A 25,758-nucleotide genomic window follows, 5' to 3' on the forward strand; every position below is an offset into this window, starting at 1 on the left:
CAGAACATTTGTGCCTATTTAAATTTTTACATGGTGCTAGTATTACAGGATTGGAAAAGGTCAGTTTTCATTCCAATCCCAAAGAAAGGCAGTGCCAAAGAATGCTCAAACTACCGCACAATTGCACTCATCTCACATGCTAGTAAAGTAATGCTCAACATCCTCCAAGCCAGTCTTCAATAGTACGTGAACCCTGAACTTCCAGATGTTCAAGCTGGTTTTGGAAAAGGCAGAGGAACCAGAGATTAAATTGCTTACATCTGTTGGATCATCGAAAAAGCAAGAGAGCTCCAGAAAAATATCTCAGTTCAGTTCAGTCACTCAGTCGTGTCCGACTCTTTGCGACCCCATGAATCACAGCACGCCAGGCCTCCCTGTCCATCACCAAATTCCGGAGTTCACTCAAACTCAACGTCCATCGAGTCGGTGATGCCATCCAGCCATCTCATCCTTGGTCGTCCCCTTCTCCTCCTGCTCCCTCCCAGCATCAGAGTCTTTTCCAATGAGTCAACTCTTTGCATGAGGTGGCCAAAGTATTGGAGGTTCAGCTTCAGCATCAGTCCTTCCAATGAACACCCAGGACTGATCTCCTTTAGAATGGACTGGTTGGATCTCCTTGAAGTCCAAGGGACTCCCAAGAGTCTTCTCCAACACCACAGTTCAAAAGCATCAATTCATCACTCAGGTTTATAGTCCAACTCTTACATTCATACATGACCACTGGAAAAACCAGAGCATTGACGAGACAGACCTTTGTTGGCAAAGTAATGTCTCTGCTTTCCAATATGCTGTCTAGATTGGTAGTTATTGATATTTTACTTCTGCTTTATTGACTATGCCAAAGTGTTTGACTGTGTGGATCACAATAAACTGTGGAAAATTCTGAAAGAGATGGGAATACCAGATCACCTGACCTGCCCCTTGGGAAATCTGTATGCAGGTCAGGAAGCAACAGTTAGAACTGGACATGGAACAACTGACTGGTTCCAAATAGGAAAAGGAGTACGTCAAGGCTGTATATTGTCACCCTGCTTATTTAACTTATGTGCAGAGTATATCATGAAAAATGCTGGGCTGGAAAAAGCACAAGCTGGAATCAAGATTGCCGGGAGAAATATCAGTAACCTCAGATATGCAGATGACACCACCCCTATGGCAGAAAGTGAAGAGGGACTAAAGAGCCTCTTGATGAAAGTGAAAGAGGAGAGTGAAAAAGTTGGCTTAAAACTCAACATTCAGAAAACAAAGATCATGGCATCTGGTCCCATCACTTCATGGGAAATAGATGGGGAAACAGTGGAAACAGTGGCATACTTTATTTTTGGGGGGCTCCAAAATCACTGCAGATGGTGACTGCAGCCATGAAATTAAAAGATGCTTACTCCTTGGAAGGAAGTTATGACCAACCTAGACAGCATATTAAAAAGCAGAGACATTACTTTGCTAACAAAGGTCCATCTCATCAACGCTCTGGTTTTTCCAGTGGTCATGTATGGATGTGAGAGTTGGACTATAAAGCTGAGTGCTGAAGAATTGATGCTTTTGCATTGTGGTGTTGGAGAAGGCTCTTGAGAGTCCCTTGGACTGCAAGGAGATCTAACCAGTCCATCCTAAAGGAAATCAGTCCTGAATATTCATTGGAAGGACTGATGCTGAGGCTGAAACTCCAATACTTTGGCCACCTCATGCGAAGAAGTGACTCATTTGAAAAGACCCTGATGCTGGGAAAGATTGAAGGCAGGAGGAGAAGGGGACAACAGAGGATGAGATGGTTGGATGGCATCACCAACTCAATGGACATGAGTTTGAGTAGACTCTGGGAGTTGGCTATGGACAGGGAGGCCTGGCATGCTGCAGTCCACAGGGTTCCAAAGAGTAGGACACAACTGAGCGTCTGAACTGAACTGAGTAGTAAAGGATCTGCCTGACAATGCAGGAGACATGGGTTCAGTCCTGGGTTGAGAAGATCCCCTGGAGAAGGAAATGGCAACCCACTCCAGTATTCTTTCCTGGGAAATTCCATGGACAGAGGAGCCTGGGATGCTACAGTTCATAAGGTCACAAAGAATTGGACACGACTGAAGCGACTGAGCATGAAGCACATTTTTGCCGACTTCATTAAACTGCTTTGTACCTTTGTGGAGACTGAGCCTTATCATTAAAAATGACATCCTTGCTATTTTCATGAAGGAAAAAGTCTCTTTTTTTTCAGTCATTCAGCAAGTTTTGAGCTCCTTAAGACTAACTGGGAGGTTGAGTCCAGACTGCACGTGGCAGGGTGGCATGTCTAGTGCCTGATGCTGCCTCTGGGGTCCACGGGTGAGGAGCCCTTTGCCACCACCACACGCCAACGTTAGGAGGGCTTTACCCTTAGTCATCAGTTCTAACTCCTCTTTAGGCAGATGATCCAGTTTTCCTGGAGAGCTGGTCTTCATCTTTACTGTGGGGGGTAAATGCAACAGCCCCTGCTTTTCCCTGGGAGCGCGTCCCCTTCATCTCTTGCTCCTGGAGTGTCCTCTGAAGCTCTCAGCCATCTGGAAGCAATTTTCGTCTCTACTGCAGCTTCCTCTGTGTGTTTTGGGCTGCCATTTCTTTCATTCTTTTGTATCCCTCAATAAGCATTTGTCAGATTACTGACACAGTGTCCAAACTCCATTCCGCTGTTGACTGGTGTCTTGCCCACACCTCACTTCTTCATGTCAGTTCTCAGAGATTTGGGGTATTTGTTCCCTTTAATAGACTTTACTGTAATTCCAAAGGAGCTTTAGGAAGAAAGGACTAGAGACCCCTGTGTTCAGTTAGCCATCCTGGACTGGAAACTTCTGCTCCAGATGTTCTAAACATTCCAAAAATAGTTAGTGATTATGTAATAAAATCTAATGATAGTGATTTTTTTTCCTTTGCTTTATACTCAAAATTATCTTTTTCCTTCCAGAGATCATTTAAGGCTCAACACTCTTAATGACTTTATTAGAAAAAAAATTTCTTTTGACAATCATCAGTCTGATTTACTTTGGGGAAAGTCTAAGGTAAAATTTTTAGTGATTTTCTTTCTCTAATATTATATAATATTATATATATAATATATATATATATAATATCCAGTTTATAATACTTCACATTGAGTGAGTTCTTTCCTCATTTACTTGTGGTACTTCCTTCATCTCATGTTATATTCAAGAAATTCTTACAGACTACCATTGATTTGCATTAAGATTCTTGGACGAGCTCCATAGTGTGTGTGTTTTTTTTTTTTAATTGAAGTATAGTTGATATACAATGTTGTATTAATTTCTGCTGTACAGAAAGATTCAGTTTATATATATATATATATACACACACACACACACACACATTCTTTTTCATATTCTTTTCCACTGTGGTTTATCTCAGGATATTAAATATAATTTCCTGTGCTATACAGTAGAACCTTTTTTATCATTCAGTATATAATAGCTTACATCTGCTAACCCCAGCCTCCCACTCCATCCCTCTCCCACTACCCCTCCCCTTGGGGACCGCAGATCTGTTCTCTATGTCTGTGAGTCTGTTTCTGCTTTGTAGGTAGGTTCCTTGGTATCACAGTTTAAATTCTACGTACGAATGATATCATATGGTATTTGTCTTTCTGATTTACTTCATTTAGTATGATAATGTCTAGTTATATCCATGTTGCTGCAAGTGTCATTATTTTGTGTTTCTCTTATGGCTGAGTGCTATTGCAGTGTGTAATTGTGTATATATGTACTACCTACGTGTGTGTGTATATATATACACATATGTAGTGTACGCATATATGTATGCCTCATAGTCCACCCATGAGGGTGGACTGACCCTGAAGGAGAGGCCCAGATAGTGTTTTAATTACAAAATTTTTACCTTTCTGTCCCAAGTTGTTACTGTTTCATTTTCAGAAGTGAAATCTCCCTTCTAGCCTGTTGTAACAAGTAAACATGGATATAGTTTGGTCAAATTCCAGACAAAACAAAACCATCCACTGGAATTTTGAGATGAATTTATTCAATCTATTTATCATATGGAAAGGATTGACTTTTTTAGAATATTGTATTCCATTAAAATAATGTGGTATTGCTATACACTTAATATTCTTTTCATGTATATCTTCAGGGAAAGACTTGCCTTACTTAGAATAGCCAATGTATATGTTTTTTAGTTAATTTTAAAGGTATTTTATGTACTTTGTTGTTACTGTGAATGGGATCTTTCTTATCACATTATTTAAAAATAACACTCCTTATTTTTATTAAGAGAAGAGCAATGTGACCAATGTAGAAAAAGTTAAGTTAAAATCTCTTATAATTTGTACTCTCCAGAAAAAAACCCTGACCTTTGGTGTATATCATTCCTGTGTATAATATTTATATGTATGTGTCTTATATAAAGTGACACTTCACATGATGGGCTTCCCCAATGGCTCAGCAGTAAAGAATTTGCCTGCGATGCAAGAGACTTGGGTTTGATCCCTGAGTCAGGAAGATCCCCTGGAGGAAGAATGGCAACCCACTCCATTGTTCTTGCCTGGAGAATCCCATGGACGGAGAAGCCTGGTAGGCTGCAGTCCATGGGTCGCACAGAGTCAGACACGACTGAAGCGACTTAGCAGCAGCAGCAGCAGCAGCATATAATTGGAATCATACCATATGTAGCCTTTTCAAATAGGTTTCTTTCATTTAGTAAATATACATTTTAATTTCCTCCTTCTCTTTTCATGGCTTGATAGTTCATTTCTTTTTAGTGGTGAATCATATTCCACCATAGCGAAGTACCACAGTCTTTTTTTATTTATTCAACTGACTTTAGGTGGTGTGCTTGGTTACTCCCAAGTTTTGGCAATTATAAATAAAGCTGTTATAAACATTCATGTGCAGATTTTTGTGCAGACATCTGTTTTCATTCATTTTTTTTCTCTAAATGCCAAGGAGCACAAATTCTGGGTCACATGGTAAGAGTATGTTTATAGAAACCATCGATTTGTCTTCCAAAGTGTCTGTACGATTTTGCACCTCCGCCAGCAATGTATGAAAGTTCCTGTTGCTCCATACCCTCTCCAGCATTTGGTGTTGTCAATGTTCTGGATATTGACCACTTTAATAGATGTGTAGTGGTATCATTATTTTTTTTATTGCAGTATAGTTGCTTTTTTAAATATAATTTTATTTATTTATTTATTTTTGGCAGTGCTGGGTGTTCGTTGCTGCATGGACTTTGCTCTAGTTGTGGTGAGCGGCGCTGCTCTCCAGCTGTGGTGTGCGGGCTTTGGGATCGCCTCTCTTGTTGGGGAGCACGGGCTGTTAGGGCTTCAGTCATTGTGGCTCCTGGGCTCCGGAGCACGGGCTCAATAGTTGTGACACATGGCCTTAGTTGTTCTCATCTTCTCGGACCAGGGTTGACCCCACGTCTCCTGCATTGGCAGGCAGATTCTTTACCGCTGAGTCACCAAGGAAGTCCTCATTATTGTTTTGGTTTGGATTGCCCTCATGACGTATGATGTGGAGCATCTTCTCATCTGTTTACTTCATACCTGTATTTTCTTTGGTGAGATGTCCATTAAGATCTTTAGCCCCTTTTAAATCAGGTTGTTTATTTTTTTTATTGAGATTTGAGTTCCTTCCTTACATATCTTGGTAGCAATCTTTATATATATATATATTGCAAATGTTTCTTCCAATCTGTTGCTTATCTTTTCATTCTCTTGACATTATCTCTCTCAGAGAAGAAGATTTTAATATTAATGAAGTCCAACTATTCAGTTGATGCATTGTGATATTTCTGGACCAGCAAGGATCATACCATTTATTGGTAGTTGTGTTAGTCATTCTGTTATCCATAACGGTGGTATTTATGAGATTAAAGTGCTGTTGTAATCCTTCATAATTACCTTTGTATTTTAATAGTGAATAATGCACTTGTGCAAATGATGCTTCTTTGTTGGTAATCAGTTCTTTTTCCTGAAGACACATGATGACCTAGTAGACATTATTTTTAGAAGATATTTTATTGTATGAATATTGGCATTTCTGAATAGTTTTATAATTTACATGTACAGAGTCTATGTACCTTTTCTAACCTCATTTTGTTATACGACAGCCACTGGTGGCTGAGATGGTCAATTATCTGCCTGCAGTGCAGGAGACCTAGGTTCAATTTCTGGGTCAGAAAGATCCCCTGGAGAAGGGAATGGCTACCCACTCGAGTATTCTTGCCTGGAAAATCCCATGGACAGAGGAGCCTGCTGGGCTACAATCCATGAGGTTGCAGAATAGGATATGACTAAGTGACTAACACACATACACATGCAGTACAATACTAGTTTAGAAGTTCCTCAGTCACACTGATCACGTTGGAATTGCTCACTGCTGCTGCTGCTAAGTCATTTCAGTCATGTCCAACTCTGTGCGACCCCATAGACGGCAGCCCACCAGGGTCCCCTGTCCCTGGGATTCTCCAGGCAGGAACACTGGAGTGGGTTGCCATTTTCTTCTCCAATGCATGAAAGTGAAAAGTGAAAGTGAAGTCGCTCAGTTGTGTCCGACTCCTAGCGACCCCATGGACTGCAGCCTATCAGGCTCCTCTGTCCATGGGATTTTCCAGGCAAGAGTACTGGAGTGGGGTGCCATCGCCTTCTCCGGGAATTGCTCACTAGAGGCTCCCATATTGGATGGTAAGGAGATAGACCATTTTCATCATCACAGGTAGTTCTGTTGGACAGTGTGGTTCTAGAACATAAGCAGTTGTGATTAAACAGTCATTTTGCGTGATTTCTTTTTACTTTGCAGTAATTACTAAAATACTAAAAGAAAAAATTAAGAAATGCAGTGAAAGTATTTGTTTCCCTACTGTTATCTTTTGTTTCTTAGTGATTTATGTTCAAGTAATAGTTATGACTACAGCTGAAGGAGTTAAGTATGCTCACCATCTGCTCAGCTAAATGCGAAATACAATTGGCAGAGCAGTTGCCTAACATTGGTCCATCATGATGTTGGTCTTCTTGGACATGCCAGTAGTAATAGGCTCTATTAGTCACAGCAGTGGGCAGTTCAGCCGAAATAACTTTTCTGCATAGATCTCATTCTTATAACTTGTCTATTTAAAATTCCTAATTTTTATCCTCTTTTGGCAAGGGCAGAAGGCTGGGCTTCACTGGTGGTTCAGAAGGTAAAGAATCTGCCTGCAATACAGGAAAACCGGGTTTGATCCCTGGGTCGGGAAAAGAAGCTGGAGAAGGAAATGGAAACCCACTCCAGTATTCTTGCCTGGGAAAGACCATGGACAGAGGAGCCTGACGGCCTACAGTCCATGGGTCACAAGAGTTGGACATGACTTAGCAACTAAACCCCCACCACCATTGGTAGAAGGCTACACCAGAGAGACACATTTGGAGAGACAACACAGGAGAGTAAAGGCCTGGAAGATTTGCTCTAAGATTGGCTATTTAATTTTCTTCTTTCATTGACATTGTAATTATAGAATAAACTTCATTGCTACAGAAACAGTGTTTGCTCCAAATTATTTTTTTAAAGGCTCACATTAATTCAGGCAACATTTAACATAGGCTTTCATATGTTTATAACACATATTACTTCAGTTTACTGTTATAGTAATGATAACTTAATGATATAGTATCATTTGAAATTGGTTTGAAAAGCATCTGGAAATATATTTTATAGTTTAATCTTGGTATTGGAAAAATCTATCGTTTGCCTGCTATTAACATCTTTTTTTTAGGTTTCTTTCAGTGTTTGAATGTTGAGAAGGTATAGTTGTTTAAACTCTGTTTAGATGGCGGGAATTTGTACAAACAGGATGGTTAATATATAATGGGTAAACACAGATATTGGTTTGGTGATTGCATGTAAATCTATTTTGAGTTGTTCTTTGAAGTAGAAAAGTCCAGTTCTCATGGGTAGTTATTGTTTAGGTCTTTCCCTATTTGGAGGCTAATTTAGAATCTAAATGTAAATTATATTGGGAAGATAGGGTGAGTTTCCATATGCAGTGGCCCGCATAGGTATTTCTAAAAAAATGGTAGAAGGTGATTCTAACTATAGTCTATACTTAAGTAAAGCAGAAGAGTAGAGGAAACATGAGCCATTCTGTGCACTTGTCCTTTGCACCTGAGTTGCAAGTACAACTCAGAGAGGACAGTCAAGGACACAGTCACTCAGCAGCCATCTCGTTCACAAGTATTTACTGAGATTCAGTTAACCCTCTTGAACTTTTGTATTAAAGGTTTCTCTTTTAGATAATGCCCTGAAATGAGTCAGCAAATTGATATAAATTACATAAACAGAGTTGGCCAGGATACTTAAGGGTATTTAGATAAAGGAGAAAGTCACGTTAAAAGTCGTTTTTTTCTCTTGTGGAAAAACTTATTTTCTATAGAATTACTACTTGAAAGGATGATTTTCTGATACATAATCTTTCTTTGGTATGCTTTTGTTGTACTTGGGGAATGTTGCTGCTGTGATAAAATGATTTTAAAAGAGACATACATGCTGATATACCCCAAAATAAGGGTATTAACATTGGTCTTCTTGGACATGCCAGTAGTAATAGGCTCTATTAGTCACAGCAGTGGGCAGTTCAGGGTATGGGATTAACATTGATGTTCAATTAAAAGATATACAAAGGTTTCATAGATGGCTTATAGCTCTTATTCAATGAAGAGAGTTTTTTTTTTCAAATTCAATCTTACAGGTTTCATTTCAAATTAGAAAAAAAAAAATGAGTTCTCTATTGTTGTTCCAAAGCTGATACATTTTAAATCTATTTCAGTTTATGGCAGTCTTACTGTCAATTCTATATTTTAAGAGACACCTTTCAGAAATGAAGAGACAGAACATATACTGGGATAATTTTTTAAAGCCATCCCTAGGCAAAGTACTGGATCATCAGATCCTGTGAGAAAGCATCTTTGTGATAGTTTTGAATGGTGAGGATTGCTGTCTGTTTTAAGCAGTTTTCTGGTTGTCATTTCAGCTATGAAGTCTTACACTCCGTATTTCATGCTCCTGTGGAGTGCTGTTGGGATAGCCAGGGCTGCCAAAATCATCATCGTGCCGCCAATTATGTTCGAAAGCCATATGTACATTTTCAAGACACTAGCCTCGGCCTTGCATGAGAGAGGCCACCACACAGTGTTCCTCCTCTCTGAAGGCAGAGACATCGCGCCATCTAATCACTACAGCCTCCAGCGCTACCCAGGGATCTTCAACAGTACCACCTCGGATGCTTTCCTGCAGTCCAAAATGCGGAATATTTTCTCTGGGAGATTGACAGCAATCGAACTGCTTGACATACTGGATCACTATACCAAGAACTGTGACATGATGGTTGGCAACCACGCCCTGATTCAGGGTCTAAAACAGGAGAACTTTGATCTGCTGCTGGTGGACCCTAATGACATGTGTGGATTTTTGATAGCTCATCTCTTGGGGGTTAAATATGCTGTATTTTCAACCGGCCTTTGGTATCCTGCTGAAGTGGGCGCTCCTGCACCCTTGGCTTACGTCCCAGAGTTTAACTCACTCCTCACAGACCACATGAACCTGCTGCAAAGGATGAAAAACACCGGCGTTTACCTCATTTCCAGAATAGGGATCAGCTTTCTGGTTCTTCCCAAATATGAAAGGATCATGCAGAAATACAACCTGCTGCCGGAGAAGTCCATGTATGACTTGGTCTACGGGTCCAGCTTGTGGATGCTGTGTACAGACGTAGCCCTGGAGTTCCCGAGACCCACCCTGCCTAATGTTGTTTATGTAGGAGGAATCCTAACCAAACCGGCCAGCCCGCTACCAGAAGTAAGGTTTGCTGAACTCCTTGGTGATCTTTTCTTAATATCAATGTCAATTTGCCAGTTTGGATTTTTAGAAGACAGAGGATTGGGTATTGTTGGATAATAGATGCTATTCTAAAAAGTGGTTAAGAAACAGAACCTGCCAAGGCCCTTTTATTTGTGGGTACCCCACTCCTCTGGAACGCATTCCTGCTTTGAATGAGCATTTCCGTAACACCAGGAGGCCACTGTGCCTTATGGTCAGTAGACTCTCTGAGAAGTAGATTTTTGATTAAGTTACAACTCTGAGAGGAATGGAGTTAGAGAGTTCATTTTAATGAGTGTAAGTGATTTCACTTTTAAGTAAACATAGAGTTCCTTCTGATCTCCCCCAGAAAGCACAAACACAAGTCTCTACGTCCAGGTTAGGTCCTGGGAACTCAAATAAGAACAATGTTAGTAGTGGCTCTTCTTTCAGCAGTCATGACCACTAAACAGTTTATGTCCAGCAATGAAAACGAGGTAGTAACTTCCATCAGACTAGGATGCTGATTTTAAGTTAGTAAAACTATTTAAAGAAATCATGTCTCACTGTGATTTCATGTCAGGATGGAAGTAATTACATTTTAACAAAACCTGTTTACTCTCCGAGTCAAACCTGATTTCTTCTTTCTGGCTGAGCTGTCAACAAATACACTTGTGTTCTATACTTCATCCTAGTTTGCCCCCCCCCCTTTTTTTTTCAATTATGTATCTCAAAACCTGTAGGAGCCATATTGCATATCTGTTGTTGTGGGGGGAATTTCCAGCCTCAGGTTGACTCTGGATTTAAACTCAACCTCTGATGGCATTTATCAGAAGTGTAGGGCCTGTTCTGTGGTTTTCTCTACCACAACTGTTTCTACTCTTAAAATTCTTGAAGCAGCCACTCACAACAACAGTCAAAGTGTTCGTTTCCAACTCTGGTCACTACATTAAAGAAATTTGCCAGAGTCTTGAGGAAGAGTCAGTCTAGATTTTCTCCTATAGGTGTCACATAAGCACAATCTCTGGCAGAATTTTCTCTTGGGGAAATAAGGTGATTGGGATATAGCCTGTAGATTTCTCTCATGCCTGCATTAGAAGCACATTTAATAAATAACACTTTGATATATTTCATGGAACATGAAGAGATAGAACTTGCCAGATCTTTGACCTATAAACCCTAGATTGCCACTTTTGAAGACAGAGAGAGCAGTTGTTCTTTCTGACGCCAGCTGTAAAGAATAAAGGTTAATCTCAGGCTGTCTCAGCCATTATCAAGCCCACTTGGAAAATTTAATTAGTCTCTCTCAGAGTCACTGTGTGATGTATTACCCCTTTCCTAAAAGTATCTAGAATCAAACTTCAGAAATAGCTTATAAAAGTCCCAGAACCAAGTTTATCTCTACCTGAACTGAGCCATTCCTAATGTCGGGCATATTGGCCCTGCTCCCTTCAAGTCTTCATCTTTTCCCAACCAGAGCACTGCCATTTTGCCTGTTCCTTTGAATTTTTGTTTGAATACTGTCTCCCCTCTTTGTATGGAAGAAGGAATTAGTGACGTTCATTTTTCCTGTATTATAGCAGCTTGAACTGTAAGTACAGAACACTATTGTATGCTTAGTAAAATAGCGTGGGTCCTTATGGCTTCATTACAGTAGTCCCTCCTTATCTGTAGCTCAGTTATCCTCGATCAACCATAATATGAAAATATTAATTGGAAAATTCCATAAATCAACAATGTGTAAGTTTTAAATTGTACATTGTTTTGAGTAGTGAAGTATGATATCTTATATGGTCCAGCGCAGTCCTGCTCCATTCTGCCCTGAATCCCCATCCATCCACGTGGTCTGCTTCTGACCTCCAGCCAACGGCATCATCATGGCTCTGTGATCCAGCATCATCTTGAGCAGATGATCCTCCTGCTGTCGCCTAACTCTGTATCGTAACGCCTGTGTCATTGACCTTACTCCGTCTGGTCATGTCTTATCTCATGTCATCACACGAAGGGAGAGTAGAGCCCAATAAGATATTGAGAGAAACCACATTCACATAATGTCTATTGCAGTGTATTGTGATCTATTTTATTTTTAGTTATTATTGTTGATACCCTACTGTGCCTGATTTGTAAATTAAGCTTCATCACAGGTATGTATGTGTAGGAAAGAGCATGGTATATATAGGGTTCAGTATTATTTAAGATTTTGAGCATCCCCCGGGGGTCTTGGAACATATGTCACGTGGATAAACTGGGTTACTGTATACTTTGTTTTACTTTAAAAGCATCTTTTGCGTGGTTTTTGGAACTTCCTATAATGTTATTATCCAGGATATTTTCTGACTTGCCATGATTTCTAGTTTGGCACCAGTTTGACCCAATTTGTGGGCTTCCCTGTTCTTTTTTTCCTCTCTGGGCATTTTGTAATTATTCTTTTGAATATGTGCTCCTTATTTACAATTACTGCTTTGGCTCCGACAGGTGTCACACTCAGAAATATACACATCTGGCATGAGTATGTGTTAGGTATGTGAACCTAGATAAGTATATTTTGTGTGTGTGTGCTCGCTCAGTCATGTCTGACTTTCTGCATCCTGTTGGACTATGGCCCACCAGACTCCTCTATTGCTGGGATTCTCCAGGCAAGAATATTGGAATGGGTTGCCGTTTCCTCCTCCAGGAGATCTTTCCAACCCAGGGGTCGAACCCGCATCTCCTGTGTCTCCTGCATTCGGGCAGGTTCTTTACCCACTGAACCATCAGGGATAAGTATATTATTATCATTGAAAATCTGTGAGGTTATAAAGTGTGAAGGGCCGTTTTCACTTCAGTGTTCCATTTACAAAGTTCTTCAATAGGGAGAATTTTGAAGAATGGTGGGTCTTATTTGTTCATATTTTCCCTACCCTTGTGAGGTTTTATATGCTTTGGAACACGTGCATTTCTATTGAGATTTCTCTAGTAGATTTGTTTGATACAATACACTGTACCTCAGCGTTGTAAAAGTTAATGAGTTTCTCAAATGCCTGTATTATTTACAGGTCACAGTTGTGACAGTAAGATAATAGAGCCCACAAGTGGCCTCTTAGAACACATGATTCACTAATAACACCTTAATTGTTAACTGCCTTGGTGTCTTACCCTGGCAGTGCCTTAAGTTTTCCAGATGTCTAGAAATGATTTGACAGTGAGACTTCTTTTCATAGCCTGGGATAAAAAGGTAGAGAAAATGTCTAAAAGACATGTTTTCAGAGGCTTTCACAATGTTTGAGCCTAAAGAAACTCTAGAGAGCGTCTAGTTCAGCTCCACTTTTCCACCTCAAAATATCGGAAGTGACCCATTCACTTGTCACATATGAGATTAAAAGGATTTGAGTGTCTCATCCAGGCCACACAGTTTGTGGCACAGCCAGGTGAAACACGGATCGTGTTCCTATGAATTAGATATTTTGTCAAGATGCGTGCACTCTCGTTACTCATTTTACTCATTTACACATTTATAGCATATTCAAGGAACTTCCCTGTAGCTTGTACCGGTAAGAATCTCCTTGCAATGCAGGAGACCTGGGTTCAATCTGTGGGTCGGGAAGTTCCTCTGGAGAAGGGAATGGCAACCCCCTCCAGTATTCTTGCCTTGAGAAGCCCATGGACAGAGGAGCCTGGTGGGCTACAGTCCTCGGGCTTGCAAAGAGTTGGATACGACTGGGCAACTAAGCACAACATATTCAAAACTATGCAGAGACAGTTTCACTCATCTTTATTTGATAGCTCAAAGATTGTGAGGACTTAATATGATAGTCAAGTCACATCATTTTTACCCCTCCTTAGAGGAAGAAATGGCAACCCTCTCCAGTATTCTTGCCTAGGAAAACCAATGGACAGAGAAGCCTGGCAGGCTACAGTCCATGGATTGCCAAGAGTCGTGCCTGACTGAGAGACTAACACTTGTGTTTCAGAGATTTAATGATAGAAATCAGCCAGAATCCAGATCCTTTTGATTACAAAATGTTGTCTTGGTGTAGAGTGAAGAAATGGTCTACACTGATAATCGAATGATTTCTAAATGCATGTACCTGACTCATCATGCTATTTACTACCGACTGCCTACAATAGGAGTAATGACTTTTAGAGGAAGAGGTTTAGATTGGACTGTATCCATATTGCGGCTTATCTGTATCATTACAGTGCGGTAGAGAACATAGGAACAATTTTTTTTTAAAAGTTTACTTCCACCAGGAAGGAAGTCTGTAAATAGTCCCCCATTTGACTAGATCCTTCAAGTATTAAATGTGGATGAAGTAAATAATAACATCTAGTAGGGGGTGACTATAGCTTTTAGTAGTTTGTGACTAGGAGGTAATAATAATAATACTCCCAAAGAATAGTACATTTACTTAGGGAGTCTTTTGATTATTAAAATTCACATGTTCGAGGTGATAAATTTTAGGTGATTTCCCATTGGCAGAAAGTGGTCTAGTCCTGCTACGCTGCTGATCTCTGCCACTTTTCAGCTTCTACAGCCCTGAACTATCGTTGCACCTAACAGATTGTATCTTAATTATTGGTTTTTCACATGGTTTTCTCCCCTACTATGGTGTGGATGCCTTAAAGGGTAGACAATAAGGTGGATAACCTTTGTACCCTGAGTGCCTGGAAAATGGTAGTCATTCAATAACTGTTTAAAATTAAATGCATCAAATAGAAATCGTTGCCAAAAAATAGGGGATTCAGTGAGTATAACAATATTGTTAATATTATAACCATTATTTGTTTATTCCAAATTTATGTTCAGATGCCATTGCAGCCATTAAGTAACCTAACATTCCAAGTTCTTACAGTGAATTAGGATAGCTACTTAATGATATGATATTGAGAAAAGACGATCATCTCACTGCTCATTACCCAGTTGGTGAGCTAAATGGTCCCTAGTGTGTTCCAGATATGAAATAGGGCCAGTAGTGCTCAGGCACTATTGCTGTGTTAAGATGGCTTGGGAGGGTATGACCCTCATCTGGTTGGACTGCTACTGCTGCTGCTGCTAAGTTGCTTCAGTCGTGTCCGACTCTGTGCGACCCCATAGACAGCAGCCCACCAGGCTCCCCTGTCCCTGGGATTCTCCAGGCAAGAACACTGGAGTGGGTTGCCATTTCCTTCTCCAATGCATGAAAGTGAAAAGTGAAAGTGAAATCACTTAGTCGTGTCCGACTCCAGCGACCCCATGGACTACAGCCTACCAGGCTCCTCCATCCATGGGATTTTCCAAGCAAAAGTACTGGAGTGGGGTGCCATTGCCTTCTCCAGGGGCTTTATTGCCAGGCTAGGGGTGTGAAAGGCATTTTCATTGCACCATTTGTACAGACATTTTTTTAAATTAGGGAAACAGTCCTGGGGAGAGATACAGATAAGATAAAAAGATGAACAGAGATAAGAAAGAGCCAGAGCCCAAGGACTGGGTCATGAGATCCTCACTGTTGTTCATTTTGTCATTTGCCAGAACTCCCTCACAGAGAAAGGTTTGGTGGTGGCGGGGGGTTGGGGGGGGGGAAGAGACATTGTGCAACAGATTCATTAGATTAACCCACTTGTGAACAGATCAGGTTATGAGAAGAAGAATAAAACTGAGGAGCAAAACAGTGGCTTTTTACATGTAGTTTTCATTGAGTAACCTAGAAGCCTTTCCTTATTATTACATATGGAAATGGAAAGCTGACTTCCCCTAGAGTGAATGAATGTCTAGGCTGAGTTATGTATGGGACCACAGTTACTGGGGCTAACAGACTGATCCAGGGTTGCAGCAAATATGGGAAATTATGGTGATGGACAGGGAAGCCTGGTGTGCTGAAGTCCATGGGTCACAAAGAGTCAGACACGACTGAGTGACTGAACTGAACTGAAGGCTATTTAAATAGTTGCTTATAAATTATTTCTTGAAATATAAAGCTAGAGATAGGATTATAACTATTGTATTATATTGATTAAATTGTCTTCTTTTAAGTAGGTATAATTTAATCTATGTGTTTCATAGTTGGTTCTTAATTTTGGATACCATCACCTACAAATAATTTTTTAGGGTGTCTTTATTCATGTGCTATATTGGTAGCTATGCAGGGATCAGAAGATTGAGAACTATAACATTTGCAAGAGATGAATGATTTAATTTCAACTACTAATTCTTAGCTGAAAGATTCACCACAACATGATAGTTGGGCATAAATAATAGATTCCCTGTGGGATTTTATAGGCTTCCTAGGTGGCTCAGTGGTAAAGAATTTACCTGCCAAATACTGGAGATGCAGAAGACACAGGTTCAGTCCCTGGGTTGGGAAGATCCCCTGGAGGAGAAAATGGCAACCCGCTCTAGTATCCTTGCCTGGAAAAATCCCATGAGAAGAGGAGCCTGGTGGGTTATATAGTCCATAGATTCGCAAAAGAGTCGGACAGGACTGAGTGAAAGAGCCATGGTACTTCATTAATGTAAAATGTTGCAGATATTTCTTGCAGAAGTTTTGTAGGTGGATCATATATTTTGTCTTTATTTTGTAGTGAGAAACCAGATTACCTAAGTGAATCTATCCAGGAAGTAAATTGGGCAGTGTTGCAACCATCAACAAGTTACTGTTTACTTCACTGATAGGGAAGTTTTCTAAGCAGCGCTGTAGTTTTGAATAGCTTATCAGTTGCTTCTGTAAGCATTATAGGCTTGGAAGAGTTTTCTGATACTTTTAGAGAGTATATAATTGAAAGTGCAGTCTGACATAATTTTTAAACGCCTTTCTTCCTCTGCTATTGAGTATTTAAGCTTTAAGATGCCCAGTAGAGTTATTCATTTAGATGTTAGACAGTGGTGATGTCAAGGAAAATGTATTTTAACTGATCATATTTACAAATAGTAATTCTCACAATTAAATAGTTGTTCCGGTTTTTTTAGAAAAATATTTTTCACAAATACTCTCATTCCAAGCCAAACAGTTCTAGTTTGGAAATGCAAATCGCTACTGTCCATGAGTTTGTCATTTTTTTCAGTTTGTCCATGAGTTTGAGTGCAGATTTTGACATAAAGGACCGAGTGAGCCTGAGCTTCTGAAGAAGTGGTGGCTCTGGAGACAAGCCACCCATTTCATAGTTTTGTTTACGGAATTTTTTATACCAAAATGTCCAGGGGCTGTGGCAAAGTAGCCAGATGGAAAAACATGGGCTTTTTCAGCCAAATGGCCCTGGGCTTTAATCTTGGCCTTAATAAGACTTGGAGAGGGAGGGTGTCAGCCTCCTTAAAGTGAGGATGGCAGTGCCTACTTCAGAGGGTTTCGGGGAATGAGAGCCGTGGCAATGCCTGGTGGGAATAGTTCTTGTTCTTATTATTGTTCCAATAACTCTCGTTACTGAAGATGAGCTCTGGTTACTAAATCACCCTCACCTGCTATCTTCCACCTGGCAAACAGAAGAATGGTTTCAGAGGGGGAGGAAGTGTCTATGGCATCACCCCTACTCACTTCAGGGGTTGGCCCTTGGTCCTTCTCCTTCCATCTTGGGGACGTTTATTTCCCTTTCCTTCATCCTCTTTCTCACTGAAGTAGAAGGAAAAGAGCAAGTGAACTATATGGGGATTGGACATCTGAGCCTTAAGAAATGAGCAGAAGCTGACAGGTGTGTCCTGTTCAGGGAGTGCCCTCCTGGTGCTTCCAGATGCTGGCTTCTTTAGGCTCAGTGATGTTATCTGTGGATTTTCAGTCCTTTAAATGGAGGGGCAGTGACGCCAGCCCTGTTCTGCAGGCTCCATCCTTGTTCCTTTCCCTCCTCTGTGCTTCTCATTCCTGTCGGACCTAAGGAGACACTCTGAACAAATAAATACCTGCCTCCTAGCCAAAGATTCTACCCAGATTCTCCTCCACACTCCGACCCTGATGCACTAGATTATTAGATAACCCTGTACTGGTGGCTCAGATGGTAAAGAATCTGCCTGCAATTCAGGAGACCCAGGTACGATCCCTGGTTTGGGAAGATCCCCTGGAGAAGGGAATGGCTACCCACTCCTGTATTCTTGCCTGGGAAATTCCATGGAGGAACCTTGCAGGTTACAGTCCATGGGGTCACAAAAAGTCAGACATGAGCTTCAAAAAAAAAGTTTGAAATTTTCTTCTAAGATCTGAGGTGCAGACTCTGCAGTCAACTTCAGTGTTTATCCTTACTTGTGCCTAGATCTCTTTAAGCTGTGCAAGTTGTTGCTTCTGTCTGATTCTTTCACTCTCCACAGTATAGTTCATATCAGAATCCCATTACATTCTTGTTAAAACACGTATTGGAGGGCTAGTTAGGAGGCCTGAGATGGGCCTTACTCATTTGTAACAAGTTCCTAGGTCATGATGAGGCTGCTGTTGCTGGTCTAAGGACTAACCACACTACGGGAACCACTGACCTAGATTCAGACGATCTGCACGAATTATACATTTTAATTACAGCCTGTAATATATTTTATCTGAGAATAATCTTTTCCTCATCATTATAGGGTTTTTTCTCTTCTAGAAAATTACTTTCAGTATAAATTGTACCACCATAAATGTATATATGTATGTAGATTTCAAGGACTAGGAGAGCCATGGATTCCATTGTATATCTGGAGAACTCATTACCTTATCATTTTGTTTTGTGAAATTATGATGATGCTGTTGATGTATCAGCACTTTCTGTAGGAAGCAGGTCTAAATAGAACATCCATGTGCAGCCATGTTAATAGTAGGTAAGGTCTTCAGAACTAATATCCTTTAACTCTACTCCCTATTTTCCTTTATCTCCACCACTATTTTTTTAATAACACTCTAAAAATATTTTATCTCAGGTTAATATACAGCATTGGATCAAAGCAGGCTGTGATTTTAAAGTCATATTACATAAATGCCCTTTTCTAAAATTCTAAGAAGTCATGTGCTAGCTTTTATGTCCAATCCTTTGTCCAAAATCTAGTAACAAGCAGAGTGTTAGCGTTCTGTAAATGCTCACTACCCATCAAAATTTTTTTGTATTTATAAGATGTCAATATATCTCTTATAAATAAAACAAAGTGAGGGTTTGGGTTTTAGAGTCAGTCTTTGTATTAGCTTGCTTATTCAGAAAATGCAGCTGACCATTGACAACACACGGGTTGGGATGTTGACCCTCTGTGCCCTCAAAATCCACATGTAATTTATAGTAATATCTGTGTACACAGTTCTTCTTTATTCAAAGTTCCTCATTTGTGGATTCAACTGACCATGGATCATGTACTATGGTACTATTTAGTATTGAAAAAAATCAGTGTAGAAGTGGATCCATGTAGTTCAAACCCATGTTGTTCAAGAGAAACCTGTATTTTTTACACTGTGACAACCACTTTTATCTTTTTACTTTGAAGGCATCTCTCTTATAAATCAGCAAACCCTGAGCATGCACATAAGCCAAAACTGGTCCCTGCCTGATAAACCTAGTGTTGTCCTGGGCCAAGAGTGGCTTTATAATGGGTATTTTTGTAGCAGGCAAACAGGACAGATAGCCAAAGAGAGATAGGCATTGAAGTAGTGGGGTGGACTTTTTCAGGTACTTCTTAACCCAGAATACATTCTTATTCCCCTGAAATCAGAGTCTAGAAAGCTGCTCCTCACACCGTGCGGATAAAGCGTCATTTCACCAAGCAGGGAAAAGTGTGGCAAGGGCTCTCACAGTGCCTGTACTCAGTGGTAGGAACTGGGCACCCAAGGAGAGATGATAAAACTGTACAGACCAGGACCCTGCGTGCTGGTGCTGGAAGGCCTGTTCTTTAGATCCTGATAACGAAGCAGTTGCAGCCCAAGAGACCTTCTGCACAATTAAAACCCAGCTGTGCTGCCAGCCGCACGCTGCCTGGACCAGCACAGCATACACATTCCTCCACCGTTGTCTTTCGGCTTTCTGTCAAGGTGTATTTTTGTAAAGCAGCATTTATCGCTGTTGTAGGAATCACGGTTAGTGGGAGAGTCAAGATTTCTGATTCTATCAGTATAAATGCAGTCAGTTAATTAGCCTTTTAACAGAGCATTTGTTTTAGAAAGTGCTGTGAGAGAGAGAGAGGCATGAGACAGAGAAAGCATGTCTGCTTTTTTCCTTAAAATGCTTGTCCACCTGAAAGAGCAGAGTGCCTATTAAAATGGTCATTTTCTTAGATTATTTCATATGGATGACTTTTTGTCAGAGTGACTTTTGCAAGAGTTACGGTGTTCAAACGCAAGAGGGGAAAACTTAATGTCATGAATAGTTTCCCTCAATGTGCTTCTCTCTTTTTCCTCCTAGATGTATGATACAGTAAGAATAAACCTGGCAAAGTGAGCTGACCTGATTTTATGCTTCTTTGAATATAGTAACTACTTAATAATTGTCTGTTGCTTTGAATTGCTTTATGCTCAATTAGATCTAGAGAAAAGTCCTTTTGATAGTATCTGAAAAGATTTCAGCTGCATAGATCTCTAAGAAAATCACCAGGTTCTGAAAAACTGAAGACCTTTCAGAAAGAGTAGCGGAAGAAACTCTCTGAGAACAGGGTTCCCAGTTTAGTCATCATTTATATCCCACCCACTTTCATACCTAGTTCTGCAGCACTTTGCAAAGCATAGGCCCTTATACATATATTTTGAATTAATATAATTTCAAGTTGTAAAAGCTGGTTCATTTGCCCAGGTTATTTAGCAAAACTGGGATAAAATGTTTTTAAATGGTAAATTCCCAGAGCTTTTATCAGTAAAAAGCAGCTCACATGGCTTGATAAATATTATTAAAATCCTGAGGCTAATAGTTAATTTCCTTGCCTAGCATTGTTAGCCCAGTGTGAGCAACAGTTAAACTAACTTAAGGTTTTCTTTTCAGTGGAAAGTCCATTGAGAACTTCTCCTTGTGTGTGACAGGGCAAACGTTTTGCAAAACACAAAGGGATGGCCACTCATAGAAAGGATAGATAGCTCTCTAGTTATATATTCAGGGCATGTTTTTTGAGTGCCCAGTATGTGCCTGGCACCAGGTTAGCAATGTTAAGTGCAAATCATACTTTCTTCATTTGTGCTTGTTGTTCAGTCGCTAAGTCGTGTCCAGCTCTTTGCAGCCCCATGGACTGCAACACGCCAGGCTTCCCGGTCCTTCACTGTCTCCCTGAGTTAGCTCAAACTCATACCCATTGAATCAGTGATGCCATCCAACCATCTCATCCTCTGTCGCCCCCTTCTCCTCCTGCCCTCCATTTTTCCCAGCATCAGAGTCTTTTCCAATGAGATGGCCCCTTGCATCAGGTGGCCAACATGTTGAAGCTTCATTTTAAGCCTCAGTCCTTCCAATGAATATTTCAGGGTTGATTTCCTTTAGGATTGACTGGTTTGATCTTGCTAGCCAAGGGACTCTCAAGAGTCTTCTCCAACACCACAGTTCAAAGGCATCTAGTCTTTGGCACTCAGCCTTCTTTACGGTCCAGTTCTCATGTCTGTACATGACTATGGGAAAACCATAGCTTTGACTATATGGATTTTTGTCGGCAAAGTGATGTCTCTGCTTTTTAATACACTGTCTAGGTTTGTCGTACTTTTCTTCCAAGGAGCAAGCATCTTTTAATTTCATGCCTGCAGTCACTGTCCATAGTGGTTTTGGAGGCCAAAAAAATAAAATCTGCCACTGTTTCCATTTTATTCCCCATCTATTTGGCATGAAGTGATGGTACTGAATGCCATGAATGTAATTTTTTGAATGTTGAGTTTTAAGCCAGCTTTTTCCACTCTCCTCTTTTACCTTCATCAAGCGCTGCTTATAGTCTAAGAGGAGAAATGACTAGAAAAGAGGTAGATGGATAATAAGATGCACAATTTTGATGCTGAACTACCAGCAAGGAAACCAGTGGGGAGCAATGATAGAGAACAGGAGTCTTCTCGGGTGACTGGGTAGAATCTCAGGAGAAGGTGAAGCCACAGGGCGGAAAGCTTTCCTGGCAGGGGACCCACCTGTCCCCAGGTAGGGAGACACTTGCACTTTGAAAGATCAGTGAAGCTGAAGCGCTGAAGGCCTGAGACTTGGGCAGGTGGTTCAGCTGGGTTTGGAGAGGTGAGCAAAGAGCCTGTCACTACAAGGGGTATAGATTTCACTGAATAGTCAAAGTGTTAGTTGCTCAGTTGTTTCTGACTCTTTGCGACCCCATGGACTGTAGCCCACCAGGGTCCTCCGTCCATGGGATGCTCCAGGCAAGAATACTGGAGTGGGTTGCTATGCTCTCCTCCAGGGGATCTTCTTAACCTAGGGATCAAACCTGGGTCTCCTGCATTGGCAGGCGGATTCTTTACCATCTGAGCCAGTGGATTTCACCAAATGAGTTAAAACCTGATGGGGTTTGCATTTAGAAAGACTCCCTCTGGTTACTTTGTGAAGATAGTATTATAGAAGAGAAAGCGAGAAGCTGGGAGGACCAGTTGAGTGCATGTTGCTGAAGCTCAGGAAGGAGATGGGTTGATGAATGTGGATGTGGTGAGAGAGAGATGATTCCAAATGCACTGGGAGGTAGAATTAACTAAGGTCCAATCTGGGGAGTGGGGACACTTTCAAACAGCCAGGTTTCCTGCTTAAATAACCAGGAGGGGGCATTTGCTGGATGGAAAGACTAGGGAATGAACAGATTTTTGAGGGAAAACACATTGTTCAGTTTGGGACATACTGAATTTGAGAAACCTGTGTATCTCTGAAGATGGATTTGATAGGAAAGGCCAGACTTGCTATTCAAATGTGGGGATGATCTTCAAGAAGACTGTACCGAAGCGGTAGGAAAAAATGAGGTTACTAACAGAGAGGTGTAGAAAGAGAAGAGGACTTAGGTTTGAGTCCCCAGGCCTCAACCATGTAGAGGTTGGTTAAAGGCAGAGGAACCTCCAGGAACTCTGAGAAGTGTCAGCACCTGAGATGTGAAGCATAACCAGGAAAAAGGCATGTTTTAGGATCCAAGGAATGGGTATTTCTGGAAGCGAAGTCCATCAGTTATCATTGCTACCAAATCAGGTGTTCCCATGTGTTAGTTGGAGGCATATAAACGTGGTCGTATATATCACTGGACAGCTTTAGTTGTTGCTAAGTAGGTAATTGCTTAATCAGTATACAAGAACCTATGATCTCTTTGGGGCTTCCCCAGTGGCTCAGTAGTAAAGAATCCGCCTGCCAATGCAGGAGATGTGGGTTCAGTCCCTGGGTCGGAAAGATCCTCTGGAGAAGGAAATGGCAACCCACTCCAGTATCCTTTCCTGTGAAATCCCATGGACAGAGGAGCCTGGAGGGTTACAGTCCATGGGGTCGCAAAGAGTCAGACAAAACTTAGTGACTAAACAACAACAATAATAAGTAGATAATAGCAGCAAAGTACTTTTTGTACTCATCTTTAACAATCAGCCTCACATCTGCTACTTCAGTCCACTGGTACAGTTGAAAGGGCACTCCTCGGAATCAGACGAATATATACAGTTGACCCTTGAACAATAGGAGTTTGAACTGGGTGGCTCCTCTTATGCCCTGATGTGGAGGAATCAGAATTACAGACAGCTAACTATAAATTATACTGGTCTTATCAACAGCCGGGATGTTTGGCACCCCTAGCCTCTGGGTCAGAGGTCAGCTGAATATTCAGCATCCAGCTAGGCCCTGGGGAGATCACGTTCTCATTGTGGGCTCCCCTTCCTTTATCACCAAGCTGTGGGTGGGTGAGTGGGTGAGGGCTGAACTGGTCTTTAAAGTCTTCTTCCACTTCAGTGATGGTGGGAAATAGAACATTTTCAGCACCATACATACATTAAAATCCAGACTTTTATTCTTAACTTAAAACTTTTTATTTTTGATGCAATTAATGTTGACAGAATCAAAGTCAAGCAGACCTCTCTGTAGGTGTATTTTAAGTCGTAGTTCATTAAAGTGGAGGCTTGCAGAGAATGGATGAGGCATAGCTACAGAAGAGGATTGAATTTACAATTTACATATGGTGAACCTTTGATTTTTTGGTAAATCATAAAGAATAGTTATTAAGAGAAATAATTTTTGTGTTTCTCAACACTGATTAAATTTTTAAAATTAAAAAACTGATAAAATTCAAATCATCATTTGGTTTTATTTTGTATAATACACAAGGTGCATTTTTCCCTTGGGAATATAATTGAATTACCACTTTTACTGAAGAATACTTTCCCGAACTGGAATCTTAAGGAGAATTTTAGAACGCCTCAAACAATGCACATAATTTTTTTCCTGGCTTCAAAGATTATATCTTTTAGCTTTTTCATGATAATTTGTGAATGGATTTTGTAAAATATTCTTCTCAAAGGCAAAAACTGAAATCATAGGAAAATGCTGAAGGCCTTTGCAACTTGATTTCATTTTGGTAAAGTTCATACTTAGTTGAATATTTTGTAGAGTAGTAAAATGAGGGAATTTGGCCATTTTGCTGCCAAAACTTAGACGCATGAAAACTTGGGTTAGTTATATGTAGACATACATATAAGATTAATAATCAGTCATCTGAAGCACAAACTTATTTTCTGTTAAAAATGCCTCACCAAATAAGTTTTTATTTCTTTTACAACTTAGTTGATTTTTTTAAAAGTAACTTACTTCATGACTGAAACTTCAAATGAAGCTTATTTAATGGATCTTTACAGATTAAAAGGGTAGAAATTTATGCTGAAATGCAGTTTGGATCACTTTTCTCTTATAGAAAAGTCTCCATTGTTGTAAACTCTTTTAGAAAAGTGTTAGATGTTATGAGGACTAAAGTTGGGTAAAGATAAAAAGTGAAGTTATTTATCTATTAGTTTATTATGTGCAACTCATTTTTAGTTGAATGCTGAAAAGTTCATTTTTTTTCAAAAAATATATGGGCTTCCTATGATAATTTTTGAATATAGATAGTTTATCCCTCTAGGCTTGCTTAGGAATAAAATATTTTTTAAACTATGAAGATTTAATGGAAATCATATATAGTATGTTGTTTATGGATTAAATCAAGCCAGCTACCTAGCCTAGGCTTGTTTTTTTTTTCCTAGTCCAAATAGCTTTTTAACAGAGATGAAAAATATTACATAGCTATTAGCTTTATGCACATCTTGTACATAATCAGTGCCTTTATTGATAACTTTACTTCTTTAAGCTGAATAGGGCCTCAAAAGTTTTATATTCAGTATTTGAGTACTTTTGTTTTTCTCTTTAAAAATCAGTATTAGGCACTACTGGTTACTACCAGCTGAAGCCTCACACAGCTGTGCGTTTAGCATTTAATCACACTAAGAATTGCTAATTAGAACATCACACTGGACAAAGCGAACCCAGTGGAGTTGAGACAATACCATTTTTGTTTGAGAAACATAAATAAATGATCTTTACGAAGTAGTCTTTTCATTAATAAGAATTTGTGCCGGGTTTGGAAAGTAGGTGATCTTTAGCAAAATGTTTTAACCCACTGGGAATGCTTTATCAATATCACCCTTTCTCAGTAACCTCTGTAGAATATGGCCAGCCTTAGTCAGGACTGTCAAGCTTACATATGGCTTTTCGATTCCTCTTTCAGTTTTTCACTTTGCTTACTCTGTTCCCTTTCAGCAGCAGCCTCAACTTGACATCCACCCCGCACTAAAGACACAGACCTTCTCCTGTGCTCCCCTTTGCCCTTTTGCCTTAATTTGAATCTCACTGCAGCCCCTTCGGTCAGCCTTACTCAGGCTCGGGTTGCCCAGTGCTCCCAAATCCCCTTCTCCGTTTCTTTGTAAAAGCCACCTTGTTTGCAGACCTTAGGTGCAGTTAGTTAGCTGTAGTACAGAGGGAGAAGGCAATGGCACCCCACTCCAGTACTCTTACCTGGAAAATCCCATGGATGGAGGAGCCTGGTAGGCTGCAGTCCATGGGGTCACTAAGAGTCGAATAAGACTCAGTGACTTCACTG

At 40.4% G+C, this 25,758-nt stretch overlaps 1 protein-coding gene across 1 annotated transcript in view; it reads left to right on the plus strand.

The window, feature by feature from the left end:
* UGT8 (UDP glycosyltransferase 8) overlaps positions 1–25,758 on the plus strand; it is a 110,481-nt gene that overhangs the window by 25,265 nt on the left and 59,458 nt on the right. The window contains exon 2 of the mRNA XM_086407807.1: positions 9,001–9,824. Within this exon, the coding sequence (XP_086263933.1) occupies positions 9,003–9,824 (822 nt within the window). The 5' untranslated portion in view covers positions 9,001–9,002. The remainder of the gene's footprint in view (positions 1–9,000; positions 9,825–25,758) is intronic.

The sequence above is a fragment of the Bos grunniens genome, chromosome 6 (genome assembly GCF_055505025.1).
Source record: "Bos grunniens cultivar Pamir isolate PY7600 chromosome 6, Bosgru_T2T1.0, whole genome shotgun sequence".
Lineage (NCBI taxonomy): Eukaryota > Metazoa > Chordata > Mammalia > Artiodactyla > Bovidae > Bos > Bos grunniens.